The sequence below is a fragment of the Pyrus communis genome, chromosome 15, assembly GCF_041283825.1.
Source record: "Pyrus communis isolate YQ-2024b chromosome 15, ASM4128382v1, whole genome shotgun sequence".
Classification (NCBI taxonomy): Eukaryota; Viridiplantae; Streptophyta; class Magnoliopsida; order Rosales; family Rosaceae; genus Pyrus; species Pyrus communis.
This window is the reverse complement of record NC_142579.1, coordinates 41,715,460-41,738,820: the sequence shown is the minus strand read 5'-3', so window position 1 is coordinate 41,738,820 and position 23,361 is coordinate 41,715,460. Positions and strand designations below refer to the sequence as shown.

Below are 23,361 nucleotides of genomic sequence, written 5' to 3'. Positions count from 1 at the left end.
CGCTTCTAGGTCATAGAACTACTTTCTAGAAAAGCACTTCCAAATGCTTTTCCAGAATGCAATTCCAAACAAGCCCTTAACAACGCTATATCATCTGGAGAGAAAAAATCTAAGTGAATCGGATAGTCATGACACGCAACGAAACATTTCTTAATTCATAATGCGGAAAAGTTTGTACTACATACAGGGGCAAAGAAAAGTAAAGGGATTATAAGCACTTAATTTACAGTAATCTATTGGAGCAAACATTTATAAGGGGGTACTAAGCTTTTTGTATTAGCTCTTTGCTTAATGGTTCTCAAAGCTGAACTCACTACGCTCCTCCTGAAATGCTGCCTCTTCTTATCACGACGCGGAGATGCTTCACAGGGGAAGAATATCGAATTCATGGGGCATGTAGTCTTCACTCGGCCTGTAGTATTTGTCAGGAGAATAGAGGCTCAAGTTGGAAACTTGGCTAGCATAAAGGCAGGCAAATCTTTCAACCTGCGAATCACAGATGACCATAAGTTTCACCCAAACACCCAACGAGCCACCGCCTTATGGCAAGCAGTTTTGGCATAGGATTACTAAACAACGAACTAGGAACCTAGAAAGGAGGGTTACACCTCACCTGATGGGCAAAGCGAGAGTTCTGATAGCCAGTCTTCATGAGTTGTCCCCAAATCTTGTGAAACTGAAATCATAAGCAAACCAACAAGTCAACATTCTTGAATCCAAATTCAAGAAAATTCATATACCACTGGACTAAAGCCTCAGAACCAGAAAGCATAGTTGATGTTGTACAAGAGAATCACTACCATTTGGTGACATTCACGTTGAGACTGTTGATGGATGAACCGCACTTGGTCTCTTTGGAACTATAAAGTTAAGCCATTAAGAAGTGATAAATACAAATTTCACAACTGTTAAGCAACATATTTAAGTAGCCGAAATAAACTTTGCTTTGCATGTTTAACAGGCTTACCTCCAACGCATTGTATTCAGAAGATAATTTTTGCTTCTCCTCAGCACTGATATCGTCATATCTGAGAAGAGCAACCTCACTTCTATGTAAATTATCCCTCACAAAATAAATAATAAAAGCAAAATAGAAACCTAGATGAACACCGACTTGAGAGACCACTTTAGATGATGTATTTTGTCTTCAATCAGATCGCGCTCATTCCTCAACAATTGAAGTTGCTGTATGAAACCAGTGTACGAGTTACATTCTAAATAAGCTTGTTGATCATGATACTAGACTACAGCTGTTGAATTTTAGAAGGACCTTGCGGGTATCTCTCAATTCCCATAGGAGTTCAACCTCCCTTTCTAGCTCTGGAACAACAAGCATTGTTCTCCACCCTGTTCATAAAGACAAGAAATTAGGGAAAGTATGATCACATTTGAGGAAACAATGTTGAAGAAAGAAAACATGCACATCGTTTAAAGAAGTGACACTGATAACCGAATATCAGAAAGAAAATGATCAGTACCAAGAACCTTTTTGCTGCGCAAAATATCTCCGTATATATGGTCACCAACATAAAGAACCTATGAAAAATGTGCAAAATATTAGACCCAAATTTGTTAATAACATCAAATTTTTCTTTCAACTGACGTACTTCGAGGATAGAATAGTTCACCTGTGAACTTGACTCAATTGAAAGCAGTTTATGAAGATGCCCAACGCTGCCTCCCTGAAACAAGGTCAAAGGCATCATTACTCAAGCCAAAATAATTAACACAGTAATTAGCAAACAGAATGTTGGTTATAGAAATAAAGATGGTTGTGAAATAATGTAAATGTATTCGGATAAAGCTATTAATAGGATTCTATAATGCACTAAATATTTGAAAGAGTACCTGGAAAACTCTACAACCCTTCTTCAGTCCGTTCAATGATAATGTAGGTGCAGGTGAAGAACTTCCAACCTTTTAAAATATAAAATTGATAAATAAAACTAGATAAAATAAAGGGGATACGTGTGTATAATGTGACATAAATGAATAAAACTACATAAAATGAGGGGATACGCGTGTACAATGCGACATACAATGAATTATCAACACTAGCATACCAACCTGAGCCATAGGAGAACCATTATCAGTATTATGTAGCATCCCCGACTCGAGATCTACCTCAAACAGATTAGCACGGTTACCATCATGAAAGAAGCTTGGCTTTGCACTGCATAGGTAACCGCTTCTAATGGTTAGTATAATGACAGTAGCTATGACATGGATGGTAGATGGCAAATTCTTAGTAAATTCAGAGATGATGAACATAAAGGATAAACAACGTAACTCATACAAGCCTACAAGATGGCAAAGGGTAGGGCAAGTGAAATCCAGATTAGCATTCTCCAGTTAATGAATTAATAAACTGAGTGGCAATATATGGTGAAGAACAATAAAGCATGCTTAGAGGAAAGGAAAAATCAAGACCTGCCAGTGATGACAACATCGAAGTATTTAAGCCAGTCGAAATTGCATTTTCTACTACCATCCACTGTGCGCGACTCACAAAGGAAATTCATTACAATGTTTGTATAGTCCCATAAACTGTAAGTAAGATGTGTTATTGATTATCAGCAAAACATATGTATATTTTCAAATTAAATTAGACAGAAATAAAAGAAGCACAAATACCTGTTTGTCACCAGGAATGTAGCACGGCCGGAATCTCTCAGCATTTTGAGCATAGGAACTATGGAGGTATCTTCATTAATGTACCTTGTAGCAATAAGCATGAAGACCAAGTAAATTTGTTTTACCATTCAATGATCGATTGATTAGAATAATGTGAAACTAATACACAATGCTTATCCTTACCGCTGAGGGTCATTTGCCACCATTTGCTTTAAAGTTCCATCACGGTGGCACAAATCAACAGCAGCTCGAACATCCTTGTACATAACAGCGTAACTGAAAAGGAAAATACAAAATAAATTTTGATATAGAAGAATTTTACCATCCACGGACCACATAGCAAGTCATATTCTTACTCAACACTATCTGGCAATTTTCCCGAATTTTTGTCTTTAAAGTCAACCAGTTGGGCAAACATGTAAGCTTCAGCAAGGGCAAAGAGGGTATCAATGATAATATAATCTGGCTCGTCAAAGGAATCCCGCACTAATGTATTTCCATAGGTGTTAACTTTATCTTCCTTAGATAACTCTTTGAATCCATGGTAAGCAACTTTCACATACTTATGTCGATCCATCTGCACACCAATGCAATATCACACAGAGATTCGCAAGAAAGAATAGAAATCCAACCTAACTTGGAATGACCACAAAAACATAAAAACACCATAATCAACGGATCACCTTCAAGATGTTGCCTCTCTTCTTATCCAGAACCAACCCTCTGACCATATATGTCCAATCGAAGGACCAATTCAGCAACTACATCAGGTAATGAGTGTTAATCAACTTACTATGATTTGCTCCTAATTTAAAATGGTAGTAAATGATGCCTGCTTAGTGTTGAAATTAAAATGCACTAACTACCGGATTAATTGCAATATTAAACCAAATTAATTGAATATCTGATATGTTAACAACATCAATTTCTTCCTGAAATGTAGGAACAAATGATAGAACAGACAAACCTCACGAGGGTATCCTAGATCGTACACCAACTTCCGGATAGTTCCATCATATGCAAGAGACTCGAAGGTTTCTGGCTTGTACTGTGCCAATGTGTAATCCATATCAAATCCTACCGCAACAATATTCTTCATATTCAACGATCTGTTGCAGAAGATCTGCTTTCTTATCTCAATTTTACATCCTCCTTGGGGAGATGACCATACACATGGTTTTTGAACACCATCAGTCGAGCCCATAGGTGCAAAATGCGCTGACTGGTCACCTCCTACAGCAGTTTCGTGGCCCTTTTCCATCGAATAACTGGCATGCAATTGATAACCTCCTGTTAGATTATAGCAACGGAGCAAAAATTAGAGCTTCTAATAGTGAACGAAAAGGATGATATTTTCACTTAACTAAGGCAGGATGCACTATACATACATTAACAGATTCAGATGATGACTGTATACGGTACTTATCTAGAAATATCACATTAAACATCATAGACATGCAAACAATGTGAATTAAAAGGGAGTGTGACAATCTATCAAAAAGCTTTCCGAAAAACAGCTCAAAAATCCTCATTTCCACTCATTCTTCGGCTGACCCTTTTCAAACAACTACCCAAACGACAAGTCTACAAGTAAAAAATGAAAGATGGAGTGAACAAGAAGAAGAAAACCCCATTTTCACAAACAGAAAATAATTACTAAAGTTACAATCTTTTCGAAAAACAGCTCGAAAATCCTCATTTCCCCTCATTCTTCACCAGACCCTTCTCGAAAAACTTCCCAAACTACAAGTCTTCATTTTCTTAGAAAATGAAGAAGAAGAAGAAGAAAACCCCATTTCTACAAACAGAGAACCCGGATGGGGAATCTTACCTCAAGTGCCAAACAAAAGTGAGCGCACAGTGCACCAGGTTAAGTTCCAACTATAAGAATCCTCCAAGCTATGCTCCAAGAGACACCTAAAAATTACCAATTTTCTCAAAGTTAAAAGAAAAGCTCTGTGCTTTTTGCTCTCTCTCAGTACAAACCCCCCAATAGTTATAGCCTTCTCCTCCTACTAACTTCTAAAATGCTTCACGCCAGATAACAAGGTAAAATCACAAAACAACAAAAACCCACCAGCGAAACGTAAATGCAGACTCTACCCTCACAAAATTCACCCTTCACAAGCTCAAAAAATGGTTTAAAAATTGAAAACTTTGAAAGGAAAAACAATGAGGACGAAAGCAAAAACGAACCTATTGTGTGAAAGCCTTTTCTTTTACCGGGAGAGCGGAAGCGGGGAAAGAGAGAGGAAGCGGAAAGTTCGGGATAAAACAGAAAGAGGCAGAAGGAAACGGGTTTCTTGGGAATTCGCATGGTGGTGTTAAATAGGCATTTGGGAGGAGGAGTGGGAGGGAATGGAAGGGGTGATAAGAAGGAATGGGATTCGGGGGATTCCGATGCCAATGGGATTATGTGGCAGGGAACATCTAATTTGGTTGGGAGTTGGGAGTATTATTCCTCGCAGTGGGAAGGGAGAGGGAATTAAATTCGCTGGGGACGGAGCTGACGAGAGGAGGACTACGGATTTGTTGTTGTTTCCGTTTCTGGAAACGCGAATGATGGTGGTGGTGGTGGTGGTGGAAAAGTGGTGGGAAATTGTTCATGGCAGATGGAGAGATGCTGTGCCACGTAGTCTAGAGACTAAGATAATATTAACTTTTCCATTTGTAACTTTAATTGAGTTGTTAATCTAATTTTTAATTCAGCATATGTTCCAATTTCACACTATTTTTCAGATTTTTTTTTATGTTTTAATTCTTATTAAAATTTGATGAGGATGGTTGATGATGATTATAAATTAAACTAATAAAATTATAAAATAGAAGATTGAACTTTGAAACATATTTCAACATGTGAAATTAAGCAATTTTTTTTTTTTTAAATTTGTTGTTATTAAGGGGAGCTCAACATATATTATATGAACTCTATTAAAACTGTGGCAGATTCGTGACATCATTTTTTTTACACAACTTTTTACTCTAATTTTTATACAGTCTATCCCATAATACATTTCAACGATTTGAATTAGCTATCTTTTAGATCTTCTTCAAATATCATGTCTACTAAAAATTGCCAAAATAAAAAATCATATGACCGTCATGTTATGAGTTTTGGGGTTTCTTTGTAAGGATGATCTACTAAACGTATTCGTTTATTTTTTTTTTTTACTATAAATAATGTCTTAATAGTTTTGATTTGTCTAAATTTTTGTAAGGATAATTTATGAATTATGTTTTAAAAGATAAACGGTACAGATCGTTAAAGCATATTATGAAATGCTCCCCACAAAATTGTCAAAATTGCTTTTAAACCTGAATGCAATTTTAAACCTTCTTAAACGAAGTTCAAACGAGTCACTGAGTAGAGAACTTTCAAGTCTCATTGGATTGATGTCATAATAGTAAAGAATGACTCACAATATAGTAACTATAAGATATTAGATAAGAGAGGTTTGATTTGTAAAAGATATTTTACAAGTTAGATCTTTATGGTTTTGTAATGCACGTATAGTGCATTTTGAGTCTCTCATATCTAACATTTTGTGACTCATTCCTTACAAAGTTAACTTTAGCCCATTCAAATATTTATAAATTGTAACCAAACGTTCAACATTCCAAAACAAAAATTATACATTACCTTTTTTGCCGAAGATGACATCTTTGTGTTCTATAATCTTTCAGTTTTGATGATCCAGCATAGTCGAGTTCATCTTTAGCTTAGCTTGTATATACACATCATGGAAATTTGGGATCCAACCTATTTTCCACCAGAATAAACTTCAACATAAGACACAATCATCTACTACTTTTATTTTTTTTTTTTAAGAAAAAAAATAGGACCAGTTGGTGTTGGAAAAAAAATAGGACCAGTTGGTGTTGGAAAAATTCACCGAGATATTTCATCTATTATTCATAAGGTAGAAGTATACCTATTAGAATTGACGATCCACAATTAACCAAGCACACGACAACTTTAATAATCAACTTCCGAGAAGACCAGAGACTTAGTAAGTACAATATAGTCCGAAATGTAAAGCACATAACACATCTTGGTCGTAGATGAAGTGATCTTGATGAAGCCATATGAAAAATTGAACAATTTGTTTACTAAAATGCTAGATAAGATGAGAGGTTGTAGAAGGTATGAGGACCGAAGGTCAGAAAAAGGCGAGAAAGAGGTCGGAATATGAGAAATTCAGGCAATAATAATTGGAAACGTTTAGATGTATTGTGATAGACCAGCGATGTTGATATGGTTATTGTGTGAAGAAGATGATAACACAAAAGAACACATGCGACATCAACAAGGGTTTAGGGTTAAGGGTCGATCTATCAAATAAGTTTATTTTGTGTTTTTAAGCTTTATAGGGTGAATGACCGTTAAGTTCGGAAATAATAAATGTATGATATATATTAATAAATAAATGTTATAACACGTGTAGTGAGATGTTATTTGCATTTGAAAAGTCATTATGCATTCCTCAAAGTACTATTTCCTCTATTATGTTTTGGATAGTACTTGCATTCCTCCTTCGGAGTTATGCTCATTTCTATACTTGTAAATAACGTATCTTTATTGTAGAAATGTTGCAACCAGAGCCATTTAGTTTCTTAATTATCATTTAAAGATCATCAATTAGTCATATAAATGCATCAAATAAGTGGACAGGTCATCACTAGTATGATATTTGGTAGTTACATCATTGATTTATTTGATACAATTAGATGACTAAATGACATCCAATTTGAATGATTTTTTGTAGGCTTGATCTGTACTTGAAGATTAAGAAATTGAATAGTTCCAACTATTAATTTTTAATGGTGAAAATACGTTATTTGCAAGTGAGACAATAAAGTTTATCCTCTACAAGGAATGAAAGTATTAGTCATCTATTTCCACGTTTTTGGGGAGCATAATAATTTTTTTTGAAGTGTCATTAACAACTTTCTATATACAATTTGCTTTAATGTAGAAAGCTTTAAAAGTCCTACACTAATGGTGCCAATGGACTATAATTGTTGAATAAAAAACAAAAATCTCTTTTGGTCACATGAAAATAAAAAGTAACTGGAAATTTTTTTTTTACTTAAAAAAGAACGTTACTTGAGGCAAAAGAAGTTTGATACGTTACAACACTGCTGTTTGCCACTGCGGAGAGGCGTTACCAGAAATTCATGCAGGAAGGCCGGGTGGCTTCGGGGGAGAAATCTGGGCATGAGTGCCGGGTGGCTGGCTGGCTTTGATCGCATTAAAAACGCACTCCGAATGCGTCCGTAACTGAAAAACTGAAGGCGTCAGGCGTTGGCGCCATCTGACTCGGAGAAGGAAGAAGGCGGGCGGGACAAGTATTTAACAAGCAAAGGGAGTCACAGTCCACTAATGACGACGAAACTAACAAAAATTCAAGCATACTGCACACGTTGTTGCATCAAAGATGTTTCACGTTTGTTTATAAAATAAAATAAAATATATTTATAATTTGATTGTTTTTGTGATTATTTTCATTTATTAATTGTGGCTCACTTCACTTGACAAGGATTTATTAATTATTTTGATTATTTTTTTCTTTTTTAAAATGAAATCAAATCTCTTAATTTATAATCGTCTAATCAAATGAATTAGAAAAAAATTAATAGATAAAAGTGTGTTGTAAGTATAAAAAGATGTGTAAATAACAATACTCATTAATAAAACACAATGCAAGTCAACAATTAGAAAGATCTTAGTACACATATATTTTTATTAAAAGCAATATTACTACTTTAAGAATTACTGAGATGATGAGAGAAAGTTAAATTCAAAACTTAATGAGTTAAAAAGAAAATTCTTATGCACCAAAACAATCGTCGAATATTTTGCCATCCCAAGCCCAACTAAACCCAATTGTTCATTGGCTAAGGCCCATTAAACTTGACAACTCCTATTGAAGTCCATTAAGAGCACAAAATAAAATCCCACCAATAGTGTCTCGCCAAGTCGGAAATGCAAAATCGCGTCCCACGTGACGAGGAAAGCAAAACGCCAAGTCGTATATCGCTGACTCACTCGCTCCACAACGCGTCGTTGCAAAAGAGAAGCAGGCACACAACTATGGCAATTGCTTCGCACCGCCTCATCTCCAGCTCCTACTCACCCACAGTAACCGCCATCTCATCCTTCCCTCCAAAATCAAAAACCCTAATTTCAAATCCGAACGCTTCCCCCAATCTTCAACTCCCAAAACGCAGTCGTAGAGACGTCGCTTTGCTCTCCCTCGTCGCTCTCATCCCTTCGCTCTTCCGACCCGACGCGGCATCCGGATTCTCCTTCGGCATTTGTGAGCTAGCTCGCACCATTTTGATTTAGTCCTTCAGTTTCTAGTTATTTGATCTCGAAACCCTCATTTTTTTCCATATTTCCGCAGCAGGACCAAAGGATTGGCTCCGCGAGCAGAAGAAGAAGGCCTCCAGGTTCCTCCTGGCCCCGATTGATGCCTCCCGAGAGAGCCTCGTCGCGGCTCATCGACTACTCAGTCTCTCTCTCTCTCTCTCTATTTATATATATATATATATATATTTGTGTGTGTAAAATTTCATCTGGATTAATGTGATTTATGTATACAAAATTTCGTGTGGATTAATGTGATTTATTTTTACAGCGGCTACGGATTCGGATTATACGAACAAGGAGATGGAGGAGGTTCGGAGATTGTTTAGATCTGCCGCGAGGGATTGTGTTATAGAGGACAGGAACTCGTTTGTTGCATTTCAAGCCAATACAGGCGTTGAGGTTCAACATTTTCGCTCATTTATCCTTGTTTTATTTAATCAGAGTGATTCGGCAGCTCTTAATTTCTATTTAGTGCATAGAATCAACTGTTTGGATAGTTACTATAAGCAGCATCTTGTCTGAATTTATCGGAATTTTTAAGGCTCTGATGCATGGCATTGAAAGAATCTTGTAGATTGATGAAACTGTTGAACTTTTGCTAATTGACCAATTGACCTCATATTATCAAACTTATTACTTCACAGGTTTGCACATTCCGTTTGGTTGTAAAGAACGCATCATCCTTGCTTGGTGATAAGGATCCTGTAAAATTGGAAGCTGAGTCTATCCTAAATGATCTTGTAAGGTACATTTTACGTCTGACATATTTACATCGTCAAGGAGTATATTTCTCTATACAATTGCTGTAATATTTACAACATTGTCTTTTTCATTTCCATTTTTTATGGTTGTTATGTTGCAGATCATTCACTTCTCTTAATGGTCTGGTAAATGAGACCGACTTTCAATTTGCCACTGAAAGGTATGTCTCTTCTATCAAGATAAACATGGCAAGAGAGAATTTCTGTAGAAATTTATTTGCGTTCAGTTTTGTCGCACTCTTGATCCCTGAGAAAGATTTATTGAGTACTCTGTTTCTCATAATAGGGTACCAAGTTGTAAGTTAGTAATGATACATTTTCCCATCTCACTATTTTCTATTGGCTGCAGAAAGAAGGTTGCAGATTCTCTCATGGATACCTTATCATCCCTAGACAAATTTGAGCAAGGAATCAAGGACTGCCTTGACGCTTGACCAATTTGTAGGAAAAAAACTATCTAGTGGATATCGTGCTTGAAATTCTGTAGATGCATGTATATTGTGGATTTGATCATCTCTCGTTGCTTGTCTATTCTGTTTCTTGATTTTTGCCCTTTTCATGTGCTTTTACCATGTTTTGTGCCATTTACTTCAATAAGTTAGATATTTATAATCTAACAAAGTTATTGCAGTCTTAGTTTCTCATTGTGGCGATATTATTCTGGTCTTTGTTAACAGAAAGGTGCTCTGCTCTTGGTTTTGGAAAGACATGAATCGGAGGTCGTTCTATAAAGACTTACTAACTTTAATGAACAACAACTTTCTTGATTTATATATGTACATTTTTTTTTGTAATTAGAAATGTATAGTTCGTCACATTTCAAGTCATCCTAGTCATTTAATGATACTAACTAGGTTGATGACTTGAAATGAAGCAAAATCCACACTTTGCGTTCCCCGACTCTACTAGCTATAATATTTAATTTTTTTTATTTTCTTTTTCCTTACTTTGCATACCAGTTGTTGGTGGGTGTTGTTGATAATTTGCCTAACATAATTGAACAATTGAATATAAGTATTGGCTTCTTGGAAACTTTCAGACATCTCAAATTCGTTTGAGTTTCTCATTCCAATGGAATATATTTTTCTTCGCAGAACTACAAATATTGATGCTGCCTACTCCTATGCTGCTTTAGTTTTGAGCTGACACTTTTGATCAGATCATTATCACCTGTTGGTCCATGTGGAATGGTCTAATAGGTTGAATCAGATGGCCAAACCAGGCGGTAGCGAAGTTTTCCATCACCTGGCTGTGATGTACTGACCTAGAAAAGCTGAGCAGCTAGTTGGAGATATTTAGTAAGTATCTGCTGGCTATCTATGGAATAGTTTGATTCGGTGAACCAGAAGCCTCAACCAAATACAAGCGACAGCATGGCGTTCCATCATCTGGGTGGGTATATACTGACCTAGGCAAGCTGCGGAGCTTGTTGAACAGATTTGAGGGATCGTGCATGAGTCCAAAATGAGCATCTGGATCACCAATTTGTGATAGTTTAACATGAGAAAAGCCAAGAGATGGCAGGAGATGATCAGGCCAATCGCTATAGAAATGGAAGATGGAATTGGAAAGACTGATTGATGGTTTGTTCATAAAATCTGCCAAGAGTACCGTCTGAGTAAGCGAGCACTTGCCTGCTATGGTTTCAAGTACCTGCGTGGCCTCGGAATGGGTTAGGTAGTAGAGGATGCCTTCTAGCATCCACACTGTGTTCTTCTCTGGCACAAACCCTGATGTTTGAAGTTTTTCGAGCCAGTCATTGCTTCTGATATCAGCCGCCACTCTTGTAATGGATTTTGCTGTCATCATTAGACACGGGTGACCGTTTGTAGAATCCATCGCTGCTTGCAGGAGAGTGGCTTTTATTTGCAGGAGATCAGGAAAATCAACTTCAAACACATTGCTTTCCTTCAGGCAACTCAATCGGTAAGCCCTTGCATCCATTCCTACAAAAAGAAGTGCAATTTTTATTATAGGCTGTATATTTACTTCCGTACACGTGAAAGCTTGAGAGATTTCAGTGTCCATATACATGCTATTGATAATTTAGTATAAACTACAACTAGTATTTGGGTGGGGCATGGTCTAAAAGTTTGTCATTGTTTCCTACAGTTTACATATGCATATACATGACCAATAATTCGTGATCTGTATTTTACTTTGGTGCATAATCAGAAGCCAGAACTGCATGTTGAGGATCAGTTTTCCTAGAAAGTGTTCGTTTTGACGGGATTTGTTTTTCACTTTACAGGGATTCATATAGTAGATTCTGATAAAGCAATGTAAATGAACAACTCATTTAGTGTCACGATGTCAAGATTATCTGTTACTCAGAACTCCTATGATTAAAAATCCGTTATACACAAAAATGTCCCAACATCGTACATCACAGGCACGAAGTGCACCTTGATGCACGCCACATTGTGTCAAAGAGTACCATTAACCAAATATTGTGATTTTACCAACCTGCCCCAAGAAGAACTACTTGTGCTTCCCCGTCGTTGAAGGAATGAAGTGCTGCTTCAAGCTTCGAATCAAACCAGAGCGTTCGAACTGCAAGAATGACACCAGAGATTTCTCGCGCCTTGTTGACGCAGTCTTTCTTTATCTTCTCATGGAGACTTTTAAGGTAGGACTCTCCCGCAAGTATGTCTGCCAGGGGGTCATGAATGACATGATTCCACAAGGCTCTCCCAGCTGCCGTCTGGCAAGCCGACCGCTGAAGAGGATCCCATTCATTCTCAATCGTTGCATGAACCTGTCGAATGGTGTCTGTGGACAACAAGTCCGGAAGCTTGAACTCTGGCCACGTTGGGAACTCAGGCGAGCCATTGTCTTGACTCGACATGGTCTTTGAATTGCACGGAAACGCCTTCAAACTGCACGTAATTTTGGAAACTAATAGAAAGGAATGGAGAACATATGGCATGCTATGTGTAAGCAGAAGATAGAGGTGGGATCAAAATGTTAGGTTGAGGCAGGTGATAAGAGGGATAAGAAAAGAGAGCCACACAACACAAAACCAAAAGGGTTGGAGAAAATGGCTTACAAGTCGCGTCCCGGCTTTTAATTTTTGCCTGGATAAAAAGGGAAGGTTGCAATGCAGTCCACGACTGCCCCAATTAGTGCGTTTGTGTTTTCGGCCTTATAGCCGTTGTGCTATTATCTGGTGCGAGTGGCTCCTAATAAAGGGAAGTCCAGTCCAATCCAGTTCATGGTTTCATAACAAGTACTCATTTGTTTGGTTTTGGCTGTGCATACGACAAAGGCATCCATTTTGATGGTACATGTTTGCTTGCGTTGCACTGTGGCAAAGGAAGGCAATTGACGTTAGGCTGTTTGCGGTTTCCCAAAAGGCCCCGAATTGATTGGCTATCAGTTTGTAGTCGTGTTCAAGTGATTCACCCTCTATACTTGCATCCGTGATGCCACTGTGGGGTCTCGAAAAAGTAGCATGCCATATAATTTTTGGACGTGACATTGTATTATTAGTCGGAAGCGTCAAGCATCCAAGGGGTGGAGGAAAGTCTCGTCTCATGGTGACACTAACCCACGCGCCAAAAGACTTACTAGCTGTGGGGGTAGTTTCCTTTGGTAGCCGGGTAATTCCAACTGGAAAAGCGAAACTTCTCTTTTGTTGGTTGGAACTTGAAAGAGATGGGCCCTAGAGCCCGAAATCAACTAAGGCTGCATGAGAGCAGTGACGGGCCCAGACACACACACAACTGGCATCAGCAGACAGAGCCCATATTTGACCAATATTTTCCTAGGTGAAGTTAATACCCCGTTTCTCAAGATACTGTCTTTTCCATAGGAATTTTGAGACAAAAATCGTATTAGTTAGATTTTTTTTTGATTAATTTTGTGTGCACGATATGATGTTTTAAACTATCTGGATTACGAGAAGAGAAGCGAATTCAAACTTAGGGGTCATGTCAGATGGTTATGAGTATCGGATTTAAACTTAGGTGTAAGAAAAAAGAAAGGAAGGTTGAAATAGAAATTTGTTAGTATATGACTACTAATTTTACTTTAATTATTTAATCTTACAACTATAAAACTAGAAAAAGATATATGAAGTGAAGAGTGTAAAATTATTTCTCAATAAACATGTCACCCATTGTTGTTGCACTTTAATTTTTGTTCTAAACAAAAGGTATTATTTATCTTAAAGAAGAGAATGATGAATTTAAATTACTACGGTCTAGTAATATTCATCTTCACATGTAAGTGAAATGTCTTAATTTTGATTATTGTCAAAGGTGAGTTTGAATTATATTATTACCAGTTTATTATAAGGTTAAGTTCTCATCTTTCTTCTGTAGATAATATCTTTTATTAAAAAAAAAAAAAAAAAAAATGCCGCGTTCTAATCGTCTCAATTAAACGCAAGTTATTCTTGTTAACGCGGGCACTTGCTCCACTGGCGCCGCTAAAAGCAAGTGTTTTTGTGGAAGCAAATAAAAAAATCTTGGGAACCGAACCGGCCAAAAAGAGATCCAGTACACCCAACCCAAAAGGTCCGAGAAACGCGCACGGCTTCAAATTTTGGTCTCCACTCTCCAGCAACCGAGCGACGGAGATGGCTGCGGTGGTGGCCTGCTGCGGGACGAAGTTCTTTTTGTACGTGCTGATAATCGTAGGCCTGGTATGCTTCGCCGGAATGATGGCCGGACTCACTCTCGGCCTCATGTCCCTCGGCCTCGTCGACCTCGAGGTCCTCATGAAGTCGGGCCGCCCTCAGGATCGCAAACACGCCGGTGAGCTTTCTTCCCTCATAATTTCATTTTCTTTAATTTTTTTTATTTGTTATTTGTTTTTAGTTTATGAAATTTGGAGCTGCTCAGCAATTTCGAATTTCGAATTTTTCATTTCTTTGGGCGATCCTCTGGATTCTGAGCTATAAGAACTTTTTTAGTTTGAAACTTATTCAAATTTCGTTTTTGGAAACGGTTTTCTGGACTGGAAATTATGATATTGTTTTGTGAGATGCTGGACAGTAAGCTAAATTACTAGATGACTCAGTTTATTGCAGTCCAAGTGAAAAGAATAGTTGAACTTTACAGAAGAACTGGATTTGCGTGTGTTTAATTGCATTAAACTGCTCCGTTTTTTGCAGCTAAAATTTATCCGGTGGTGAAGAATCAGCACCTGTTACTTTGCACGCTTTTAATCGGAAACGCGTTAGCAATGGAGGTAATCGTGTGATGTTGTGGCTTTATCTAGGGCAATTAATTCGTAGTAGTTGATGATGTTTCTTGTGTTATTAGGCTCTTCCGGTGTTTTTGGATAGTCTTGTGCCTCCTTGGGCGGCCATTGTGATATCAGTCACTCTCATCCTGGTGTTTGGGGAGGTAAGTTGTCTTCGGAAGAGCATTTCACGCCGAGTGATTAGTTTAAGAAGGTATCTACATAATTACAAAAGATGTTTACTTTTGGTTCTTTGTATTTGTTGCTACTCCAGATATTGCCGCAAGCAGTCTGCACTCGCTATGGATTGACTGTTGGGGCGACAATGGCCCCATTTGTGCGCTTTCTTCTTGTTCTTTTCCTCCCCATTTCGTATCCCATTAGTAAGGTGATGTTAATGCATGAACTTACATAATGATTACAACGACTTTAGATGTTTGTAAATTGTGTGATGTGTCTTGACTGTTTGACGTAGCCGCATATATTCTGTTATTAATTGCATTTTTTTTCCTATTCTGTCATTTTATTTGTTCTATATATTTTCTCTCTGCAGGTTCTGGATTATATGCTGGGTAAGGGACAATCTGCCCTTTTACGAAGAGCAGAGCTAAAGACTTTTGTGAATTTTCATGGAAATGAGGTATATAACCTGACTAAGCTCTCGCATATTGAAAGTTCACATGAGGCACTATACTAGTAGTCTAGTGGTATATGTTAGGAACTTTCAACTTTCCGAAAGTCCTCCGGTTTCCCATGTTCTGTGTTTAAATATGGCATATGCATATGATTTGTTATTTAGGCTGGGAAAGGCGGGGATTTAACACATGATGAGACTACCATCATTGCTGGGGCACTTGAATTGACTGAAAAGACAGCAAAAGATGCTATGACTCCCATAACAAATGCATTTGCCCTTGATCTGGATGCACCTCTTACTTTGTGGGTTTGTGGATTTCGGTTTGTTCTCTCTATCATATTTTATGTGTTCTTCCATTTTTTAAAATCCGTCACTCTATTTTCTCTCCAGGGACACATTGAATGCAATAATGGCAATGGGTCATAGTAGAGTTCCAGTTTATTGTGGGAAGCCCGGAAATATAATTGGTCTTGTTCTGGTAATTCCATTTTTGCTTTGATTATATACTTTTATCAAAGTTGAAGTGATGCTGCATGTCCGACCAAAAAACAAGAGTGATGCTAGCTTCAAATGTATCAGTTGATTTCATATAAGTGCAGGTTAAGAATCTCTTGATGGTTGATCCAGAAGGTGGAGTTACTTTGAGAAAACTGATGATCAGAAAAATTCCTCGGTATGATAGTACCTCATTATATTTTGGTTTTTATTATCTGATACAAGACATGAGCTAATGTAGTTTTGAGAATTCCTGAAGAGGGTGTGCTTTCCACACACCCATTTTTACTTCTCACACACCTTAATTTCCGACCGTTGGATCGAATAAAATGAAGAAGATCAAAGGACATAAATTAATAAGAGGTGTGTGAGAAGTAAAAAGGGGGTGTGGATATCACACCCCATCCTAAAATAGTTTGTTTCACTGTCTGTTTTATTTTTTATTGGGCTGGAGCATGATAATTCTTGGCTGGCCTTTTCATTTGCTCCACAGGGTTTCAGAAGACATGCCTCTGTATGATATTCTAAATGAATTTCAGAAGGGTCACAGTCACATTGCTGTTGTCTTTAAGTATCCAAACGGGAAAAAGGATGCACTAAAGAGTGGCAAAGATGGCGAACCACCCGTGTTTAAGGATGATTGTAAGAAGCAAGCGGGCCAACCTGTGGCATTATTCAAGAAAGGTGTGTATATTCGTAGCAGCAACAAAAGAATGCTGCTGTTTAGGTTTATTTTCATTTTGAGGTTCAAGATTCATATCTCAGTTTTCATATTTAATTGTTTCATGATATTTCATTCTGTACTCATAATGTAAAGTTCCGTTTGAGTATGTTAATGGATGTAACTTGTTCTGTGTGTCCTGTATGATTGATATGATTAACTGAGTTTCTGGCTATCTGATTTCTCAATGTATGTGCTTTGCCTGAGTTTTTCAATCACTGCCACTTTTTTGTATGTGTGTCCTTTGAAGTACATAGTTTGTGTTCTTGTTGAATTCCAGATGAAAAAGTGGGTTCAAGCAATGCTCTGAGTGCTTTGGACAATGGTGATGGAGGTCAACAATCTAAGAAAAGCCCATCAGCTACTCCCGCTTTTAAGAAACGACACAGAGGCTGTTCACATTGCATTCTGGACGTTGAGAACGGTCCCATTCCAATTTTCCCAAACAATGAAGAGTTTGTAGGAGTAATTACGATGGAGGATGTCATTGAAGAACTTCTTCAGGTAATGGTCATGCATTGTAGGAATAAGTAACTGAATCTGCTCCTGCATTTTCTTACGACACTTGTGTGAGTATTATCTGGATACTGGATTTCTGTAAATTTTAATTGTTGCATGTATTGATCCGAATTGTAAATCTCTGCTTATACCAGGAAGAGATATGGGATGAAACAGATGAGTACGTCGATATCCACAACAGGTAAGATTTTAAGTGATTTTCACCTGCACATAATAGCACAACACATTCTTCTTAAATCTTCGGTTCCATAGTACGGGTTCGTCAATCACTTTGCTTTGGGAGCAGGACAACCAGAATTGCTGAAACTTGTATTTTGGACCGAAAGATGATAATATTTCTTGGATGTGCAGGATTAAGGTCAATATGCATGCATCTCAGGAAAAGCCTTCTTACACGAACTCATCCAATCCTTCCGGACAATGGTCCCCTGTCAACCACGCCCCACTACTAACATCATCATCAGTGCCATCATATTCAGGTTCTTCTCAACATCAAGAGTCTGATAAGGTGACTGCTGTGGGTCCAATGCCAACGGACTCACATACCACAACTCATCAAGGTTCTGAAGGCGACACGTCAAGAGATCAGTAAGATTGATCGTATGTTCTTCGCATGAATGAAATTTAGGTGCACAAAATCGATATTTGAGTTTAAAATTATGTAAAATTAACCGAATACTATCTAGTTATGTAGAAAGATATGATCCTCTACATGTTTGATGAGAACCCACTGCTAAGACAACTCTCTCGAACGTAAATACTATCACTACATCAAGTGTTAATAATCTTGTATTCTTCAGTAATTCAAACCTAAAGTAGAATTTTTTATGGACTCTCTTCTACCTCATAGTTTAATGTCGATTCTTGTTCTAACATTATAAAAAATTGTGTAAAAAATATGAGGTGATGAGTCTATGAAGATATTTTTCCGTTTCAATCTTTTTTTTCCTAAAATATAACCAACTTGATTAATACGTTTTCGCGCTATAATCAAATATTCACTTCACGAGCATAATACAAATGAATAATATGTAAAAGGAATTGTTATTAGCATTTCAAAAATCTCATTTGACATTTCAAATTTTCTATAAGTAAAAAAAAAAGTACACCTGTGAAGAAGTGTAGAATGAGATTTTTGAAGTGCTAATAACAATTTCTTATGTAAAATTTAGAAATTATCAACTTTTGTTCACTCATGAAAATGATTTATACCATACTAAGTGACCGTATTCAAATATTATACGCGATTAATACAATATTAAGTGACCATATTCAATTATCTATACGCTAAATTTTTAGGCACGTGCTAGTTAGCTGTTGTGCGCAGTACGCACCGTAACCTGGACATAAACCCGAAACTTTCTGGTGGCGGTCAATTTCCATCCATGGCGCTCGCCGCAAAATGCAAGTAAAATCTACGTTCTTCCACATGAGTTCCAGCCTCTGAGATGACACGACAACCTTATCAGCACTGCCCACTTCGCAGACAACATAACTTTTATACACAAATTTCAAAAGTTTATTACTTTATACTCGATTACTACCTCTGCTCGTCAGTCATTTCCCCAACTAATCACTTTAAAAAAAAAAAAAAAAAATTTTTAATTTTTCCGAGTGACAGAGAAGTTTCTCCCACTTATTTGAAAATTCTGCTGCTAAAAGCTAATTTATATTGGGTAGGGTGCTACTTGGTACTTACCCAATTCAAGTTCCTTCTTTAATTTCTCAGTTCATTGGAAAAAAAATTTACTCTTCTTTAGATTTTTCATGATCTTGAAGGTTATAAATTCTTTGAAAGGCGATTTCTTTTTGTTGTACTTCGATCCTGACGGTGATTTTCCCATTTGGGTACTCGCAGTTTCATCTTCTATTTCCAATTTTAGAAACATTTCCACAGATCTGTCTCGTCCCCTGCTCCAGATTCGTTAAAGATTTCCTTTTCTAGTTAAATCTCACTTCTGGATTTGAATTTCGATATTTTATCCAATTTTGGCGGGGTTTTTCATTGGGGGTTTTCCAGATTTATAGGCTCCTTAGCGTACATTCTTCAAAGAGAGATGGCAGTGGCTCGGTTAGCTCGGTTGGGCCGCCAAGCAAAACGGCCAGGTGGGTTCTGCATAAAAATGACGGCGGTGGCAATCTTGGGCCTCTGCTTTATATTCGCCTGGTCGATGTTTTCTTCTCCTTCCTCCTCCGTCACCACCCGAATCGAAAGCTTCGACAACATTGGGGCGTCGCCTGGATCAAAGAGCATCAGGGGGAGCACTCCCAGTGGGACCCACCAAGTTGCTAGTAATGGTGGGGAGGAGAAAAGGGCTAATGGCTCTGCTGTGAGTTCACCTGCCCATGAGCATAAATACGAGAAGGAGAAGAAAGAAGAGGTAAATGGGAAGAAGGGGAAGGGTAAGAAAAAGTTACCAGAGAGTGTGGTGAAGGGTAAAAATGTGACCTTGGAATCCGAGAATGAAGATTCGGAGAGTGAAAAGGAAGATGGGGACGAAGAAAAGGAGGTGGTGGATGGAAAGGAAGAAGCTTTGGGTGATGAGAGTGAAGGAAATGGGGAAGCAGGGGGAGAGGGGGATAATTTGATGGAGACGATGGATAAGGAATCGGAGGAGATGAAGCTGGAAGATGACGGTGGTGAATCCGAAAAAAGACGGAAGAAGAGGTATAAGATGAAGGGTCCATTGTTTGATCCAAAAGCACATTATAGTTGGAAACAATGTAGCACAAGGAGCAAGCATAACTACATTCCTTGTATTGATATGGAAGTTGGATCTGGAAGGCTGCAGTATAGGCATACGGAGAGGAGTTGCCCGAAAGTGGAACCTATGTGTCTTGTACCTCTTCCCCGCGATGGATATGGCCCTCCGGTCCCCTGGCCTGAGAGCAAAGAGAAGGTATATATGCTTCGGGTTTCATATTTTTTTCTTGTATTCAAGTGTAGTACAATGTGAGGAAAACGAATTTTACTGATGTTTTGTTTTCGTAACATTTCGTGTTTTGTAGATATTGTACAAGAATGTGGAGCATCCGAAACTGGCTGTATTCATCAAGGAACGTAGTTGGGTGATGAAGTCTGGAGAATATCTGACTTTCCCTCAGAACCAGTCTGAATTGAAGGGTGGGATTCTTCACTATCTTGAGTCCATTGAAGAGGTGTGACTTTTACTCATTGTCCATTGAATTTGAGAATCTGTATGATGCCTCTTTTATTACAACCTGAAATGAATTGATAACGCTTGTAAATGATTATTTGGGTAGATAGACGATTTCTCTTTCGAACGTGGGTTTTTATATATGAAATGAGTGGTAAACCTTGGAAAATCTCATATTTCTAGGATAAAGAGTCTTAACTGTTTTATCTCTACTATATTTTTGCATCCTAATATTGTGAGAGATGTGGAGTTTGAAACCAGCCTCTATTTACAGATGGCAATTAAACTTCACCATACGTACTCTGATGTGTATGTATGTGCTAGTTATCTCCTAATAGTAATTGCTGTAAGTCTTACCATAAAAAGAAGTTTGAATTTTTATTTTGTTTGATAGATGGTACCAGACATCGAATGGGGAAAGAATATCCGTGTAGTGCTTGATATTGGATGTACAGATTCCGCCTTTGGGGCTTCTCTTGTTGATAAGGATGTATTAACATTGGCATTGGGCTTGAAGGATGACCTAGTTGACCTAGCTCAAGTTGCCCTCGAACGTGGTTTTCCTGCTTTAGTTAGCCCTTTTCAAAATAGAAGGCTGCCTTTCCCCAGTGGTGTTTTTGATGCTGTTCACTGTGGCGGTTGCACCATACCTTGGCATTCAAATGGTTTGAATCGATTTCTTTCTGCCTTTCATTCTTCATTTCTTCTTCTTGAAGTTTCAAATCCAACTTTAAGTCACACTTTCATGGATTTCTTTCTTTTGCAGGGGGTAAGCATCTTCTGGAGATGAATAGGATTTTAAGGCCAGGCGGATACTTTGTCTTGTCAACTAAACATGACAGCTTTGAAGAAGAAGAAGGTTTGCCCTATGCTGCTAACTATTATGATAATAATAATTATCTTAGATGCTTGAAAGCTGGAACAGTAGGCCTTGTGGTCCGAATATCTCACAGTTAATACTATTTTTGTGAGGACTAACTTCCTTAGGATATCTAATATTTGTTTGCTTTATGATATTATATAATTTTATCCTGAGTTGCTTGTGCTGAATAATTTGATAACATGTGGCATTTTTTTTCTTATCTTCCAGCCATGGCTAAATTGACCGCATCTCTCTGTTGGAATATTCTGGCTCATAAAACTGATGAAGTCAGTGACGTGGGTGTCAAAATATACCAGAAGCCAGACTCAAATGATATATATGATCTGAGGAGGAAGAAATATCCACCTTTGTGCAAGGAAAATGAAAACCCAGATGCAGCCTGGTAAGCTTAAATGAACTTGCTTGACAATATTCGTCTCTTCTAGGTTTTTTAGCATTATGAATCCATACATGTTCCATTTCTGGCTCGTTAATTTGTTGAACGGAATCAGTATGTTCATTATCTGCGCACGGAAGACCACTTTTGGATGATTTAGGAACAGTTAGCCTTACGTGTCCCTTAACAGGTATGTTCCCGTGAAGACTTGCTTGCACCCCATTCCATCTGCCATTGAACAGCGTGGCACAGAGTGGCCAGAGGAATGGCCCAAAAGGCTCGAAAGGTATCCTGACTGGTTAAGTGATAAAGATAAATTGGATGCAGACACCAAGCACTGGAAAGCTATTGTTGATAAATCTTATCTCACTGGACTGGGTATCGACTGGTCAAAAATTCGAAATGTAATGGACATGAAAGCCATCTATGGAGGGTATGTAAATAAATTCAACAAAACCTTGTGTTTTCTTTTCTTTTCAATAGAAACACGTCGAAGTTGATTGGTGAATTGAATTGTAATGTACTTGACGCAGATTTGCTGCAGCCCTCGCACAACAAAAGGTTTGGGTGATGAATGTGGTACCTGTCCATGCTCCTGATACACTTCCTTTCATATTTGAACGCGGGCTTGTTGGAACCTACCACGACTGGTGCGAGTCTTTCGGTACTTATCCCAGATCATATGACTTTTTGCATGTGGATCATCTGTTTTCACGGCTTAAGAATAGGTGAGAGCCAACTCCTCCAGTTAGCGCTTCATTACTGTTTGCAGTGACATTTTGTTATCAAAGTCTCCGGTTTTTCAAGTGTCCCAATCCTTTACATCTGGAATACTACTTTGCAGGTGTAAGCAACCTGTATCAATCGTTGTTGAGATGGATCGCTTGTTACGGCCTGGAGGTTGGGCGATTATACGCGAGAAAGTTGAGGTACTGGAACCCCTGGAGGGTATATTGAAGAGTATGCATTGGGAGATCCGGATGACTTATGCTCAGGGAAAGGAGGGTATCTTATGCGCCCAGAAAACGTTGTGGCGGCCTTAAAACGATAATGCAGCTTCATACAAGTCCATAACAGCACGAAGACCTGCGGCGAAGCCATGCTTCCTTCAGGTGCTCCATCCAATTTTGAGCGTTGTTATAACCGATGTTTTTGATATACCACTTGAATTTTATTGGTGATGCAGTTGCAGTTGATGTAGAGGATGAGCTGAGGAAGTGAGGGTGAATGAGTTCAGTTCACTAAGAGTGCACATTATTATGTTTTTTCCTAACCATTTCAAGTGATGGATTTTTCTGTGTATAGGTTTGTGTATTATATGATGATGTTATATTAAAGAATTAAGATTCTTTTTTATACGAGCGAATTTTATTTTAAATTTATCTAAATTGCAAAGAAAGGGAAGAACATTCGCTCTAGCTCATGTGACTGTCTACGTCTGCAAATGAATAATTTTCTTTCAGGAGCGAAATGCTGTATCCTTGTATTCGAGTAAGGTTTATTTGATTGTTACCCTGGTTCTAGTACGTGTTATAACACGAGTCAATTCAATTCGACACAATGTTACTCATTGAAATTATACGACAGTACGTTACTGCCTCGTGTTGTACCGAA

General features: G+C 38.0%; 5 protein-coding genes across 13 annotated transcripts; 3 read left to right on the top strand and 2 right to left on the bottom strand.

The window, feature by feature from the left end:
* Nucleotides 1-129: 129 nt before the first annotated feature.
* LOC137735688 (uncharacterized) lies at nucleotides 130-5,273 on the bottom strand. Of its 4 annotated transcripts, XM_068475143.2 has the most exons (18): nucleotides 4,831-5,273; nucleotides 4,466-4,551; nucleotides 3,602-3,924; nucleotides 3,318-3,395; nucleotides 2,991-3,211; nucleotides 2,818-2,910; nucleotides 2,635-2,718; nucleotides 2,431-2,547; nucleotides 2,068-2,173; nucleotides 1,849-1,917; nucleotides 1,629-1,682; nucleotides 1,479-1,536; nucleotides 1,271-1,347; nucleotides 1,115-1,185; nucleotides 968-1,028; nucleotides 801-860; nucleotides 614-676; nucleotides 130-486 (listed from the first exon to the last, which is right to left on the bottom strand). In XM_068475143.2, the coding sequence occupies exons 3-18, from the start codon at nucleotides 3,893-3,895 to the stop codon at nucleotides 364-366; spliced, it is 1,629 nt and encodes a 542-aa protein (XP_068331244.1). In that variant the 5' UTR covers nucleotides 3,896-3,924; nucleotides 4,466-4,551; nucleotides 4,831-5,273; the 3' UTR covers nucleotides 130-363. The 4 variants fall into 4 exon arrangements, with proteins under 4 accessions (XP_068331244.1, XP_068331237.1, XP_088541691.1 ...); XM_068475136.2 differs by lacking the exon at nucleotides 4,466-4,551; XM_088685565.1 differs by lacking the exon at nucleotides 4,466-4,551 and having other exon boundaries at nucleotides 3,602-3,902.
* A 3,404-nt stretch (nucleotides 5,274-8,677) lies between these two features.
* LOC137707762 (uncharacterized) lies at nucleotides 8,678-13,694 on the top strand. 5 transcript variants are annotated; one of them, XR_015956643.1, is made up of 8 exons: nucleotides 8,678-8,954; nucleotides 9,042-9,149; nucleotides 9,276-9,406; nucleotides 9,652-9,747; nucleotides 9,870-9,929; nucleotides 10,118-10,209; nucleotides 10,863-11,694; nucleotides 12,020-13,694. XR_015956643.1 is itself a non-coding variant. In XM_088685658.1 (6 exons), exons 1-6 carry the CDS (start codon nucleotides 8,729-8,731, stop codon nucleotides 10,200-10,202), a joined length of 711 nt encoding a protein of 236 aa, XP_088541784.1. In that variant the 5' UTR covers nucleotides 8,678-8,728; the 3' UTR covers nucleotides 10,203-10,398. The 5 variants fall into 5 exon arrangements, 2 of the variants coding, with proteins under 2 accessions (XP_088541784.1, XP_068302785.1); XR_015956642.1 differs by having other exon boundaries at nucleotides 9,652-9,752; XR_015956641.1 differs by lacking the exon at nucleotides 12,020-13,694 and having other exon boundaries at nucleotides 9,652-9,752; nucleotides 10,118-10,261; nucleotides 10,863-10,998.
* LOC137707749 (uncharacterized) lies at nucleotides 10,765-12,697 on the bottom strand. 2 transcript variants are annotated; one of them, XM_068446672.2, is made up of 3 exons: nucleotides 12,235-12,697; nucleotides 11,403-11,714; nucleotides 11,061-11,240 (listed from the first exon to the last, which is right to left on the bottom strand). In XM_068446672.2, exons 1-3 carry the CDS (start codon nucleotides 12,695-12,697, stop codon nucleotides 11,086-11,088), a joined length of 930 nt encoding a protein of 309 aa, XP_068302773.1. In that variant the 3' UTR covers nucleotides 11,061-11,085. The 2 variants fall into 2 exon arrangements, with proteins under 2 accessions (XP_068302766.1, XP_068302773.1); XM_068446665.2 differs by having other exon boundaries at nucleotides 10,765-11,714.
* A 473-nt stretch (nucleotides 13,695-14,167) lies between the features above and the next one.
* LOC137734987 (DUF21 domain-containing protein At1g47330) lies at nucleotides 14,168-18,152 on the top strand. The gene is made up of 12 exons (XM_068474339.2): nucleotides 14,168-14,528; nucleotides 14,888-14,964; nucleotides 15,039-15,122; nucleotides 15,233-15,346; nucleotides 15,512-15,598; nucleotides 15,758-15,897; nucleotides 15,986-16,073; nucleotides 16,195-16,268; nucleotides 16,584-16,774; nucleotides 17,092-17,315; nucleotides 17,465-17,511; nucleotides 17,682-18,152. Exons 1-12 carry the CDS (start codon nucleotides 14,351-14,353, stop codon nucleotides 17,920-17,922), a joined length of 1,545 nt encoding a protein of 514 aa, XP_068330440.1. The 5' UTR covers nucleotides 14,168-14,350; the 3' UTR covers nucleotides 17,923-18,152.
* A 706-nt stretch (nucleotides 18,153-18,858) lies between these two features.
* LOC137740106 (putative methyltransferase PMT28) lies at nucleotides 18,859-23,125 on the top strand. The gene is made up of 8 exons (XM_068479918.2): nucleotides 18,859-20,230; nucleotides 20,340-20,489; nucleotides 20,883-21,153; nucleotides 21,255-21,347; nucleotides 21,579-21,753; nucleotides 21,938-22,180; nucleotides 22,281-22,475; nucleotides 22,592-23,125. Exons 1-8 carry the CDS (start codon nucleotides 19,388-19,390, stop codon nucleotides 22,788-22,790), a joined length of 2,169 nt encoding a protein of 722 aa, XP_068336019.1. The 5' UTR covers nucleotides 18,859-19,387; the 3' UTR covers nucleotides 22,791-23,125.
* Nucleotides 23,126-23,361: the final 236 nt, after the last annotated feature.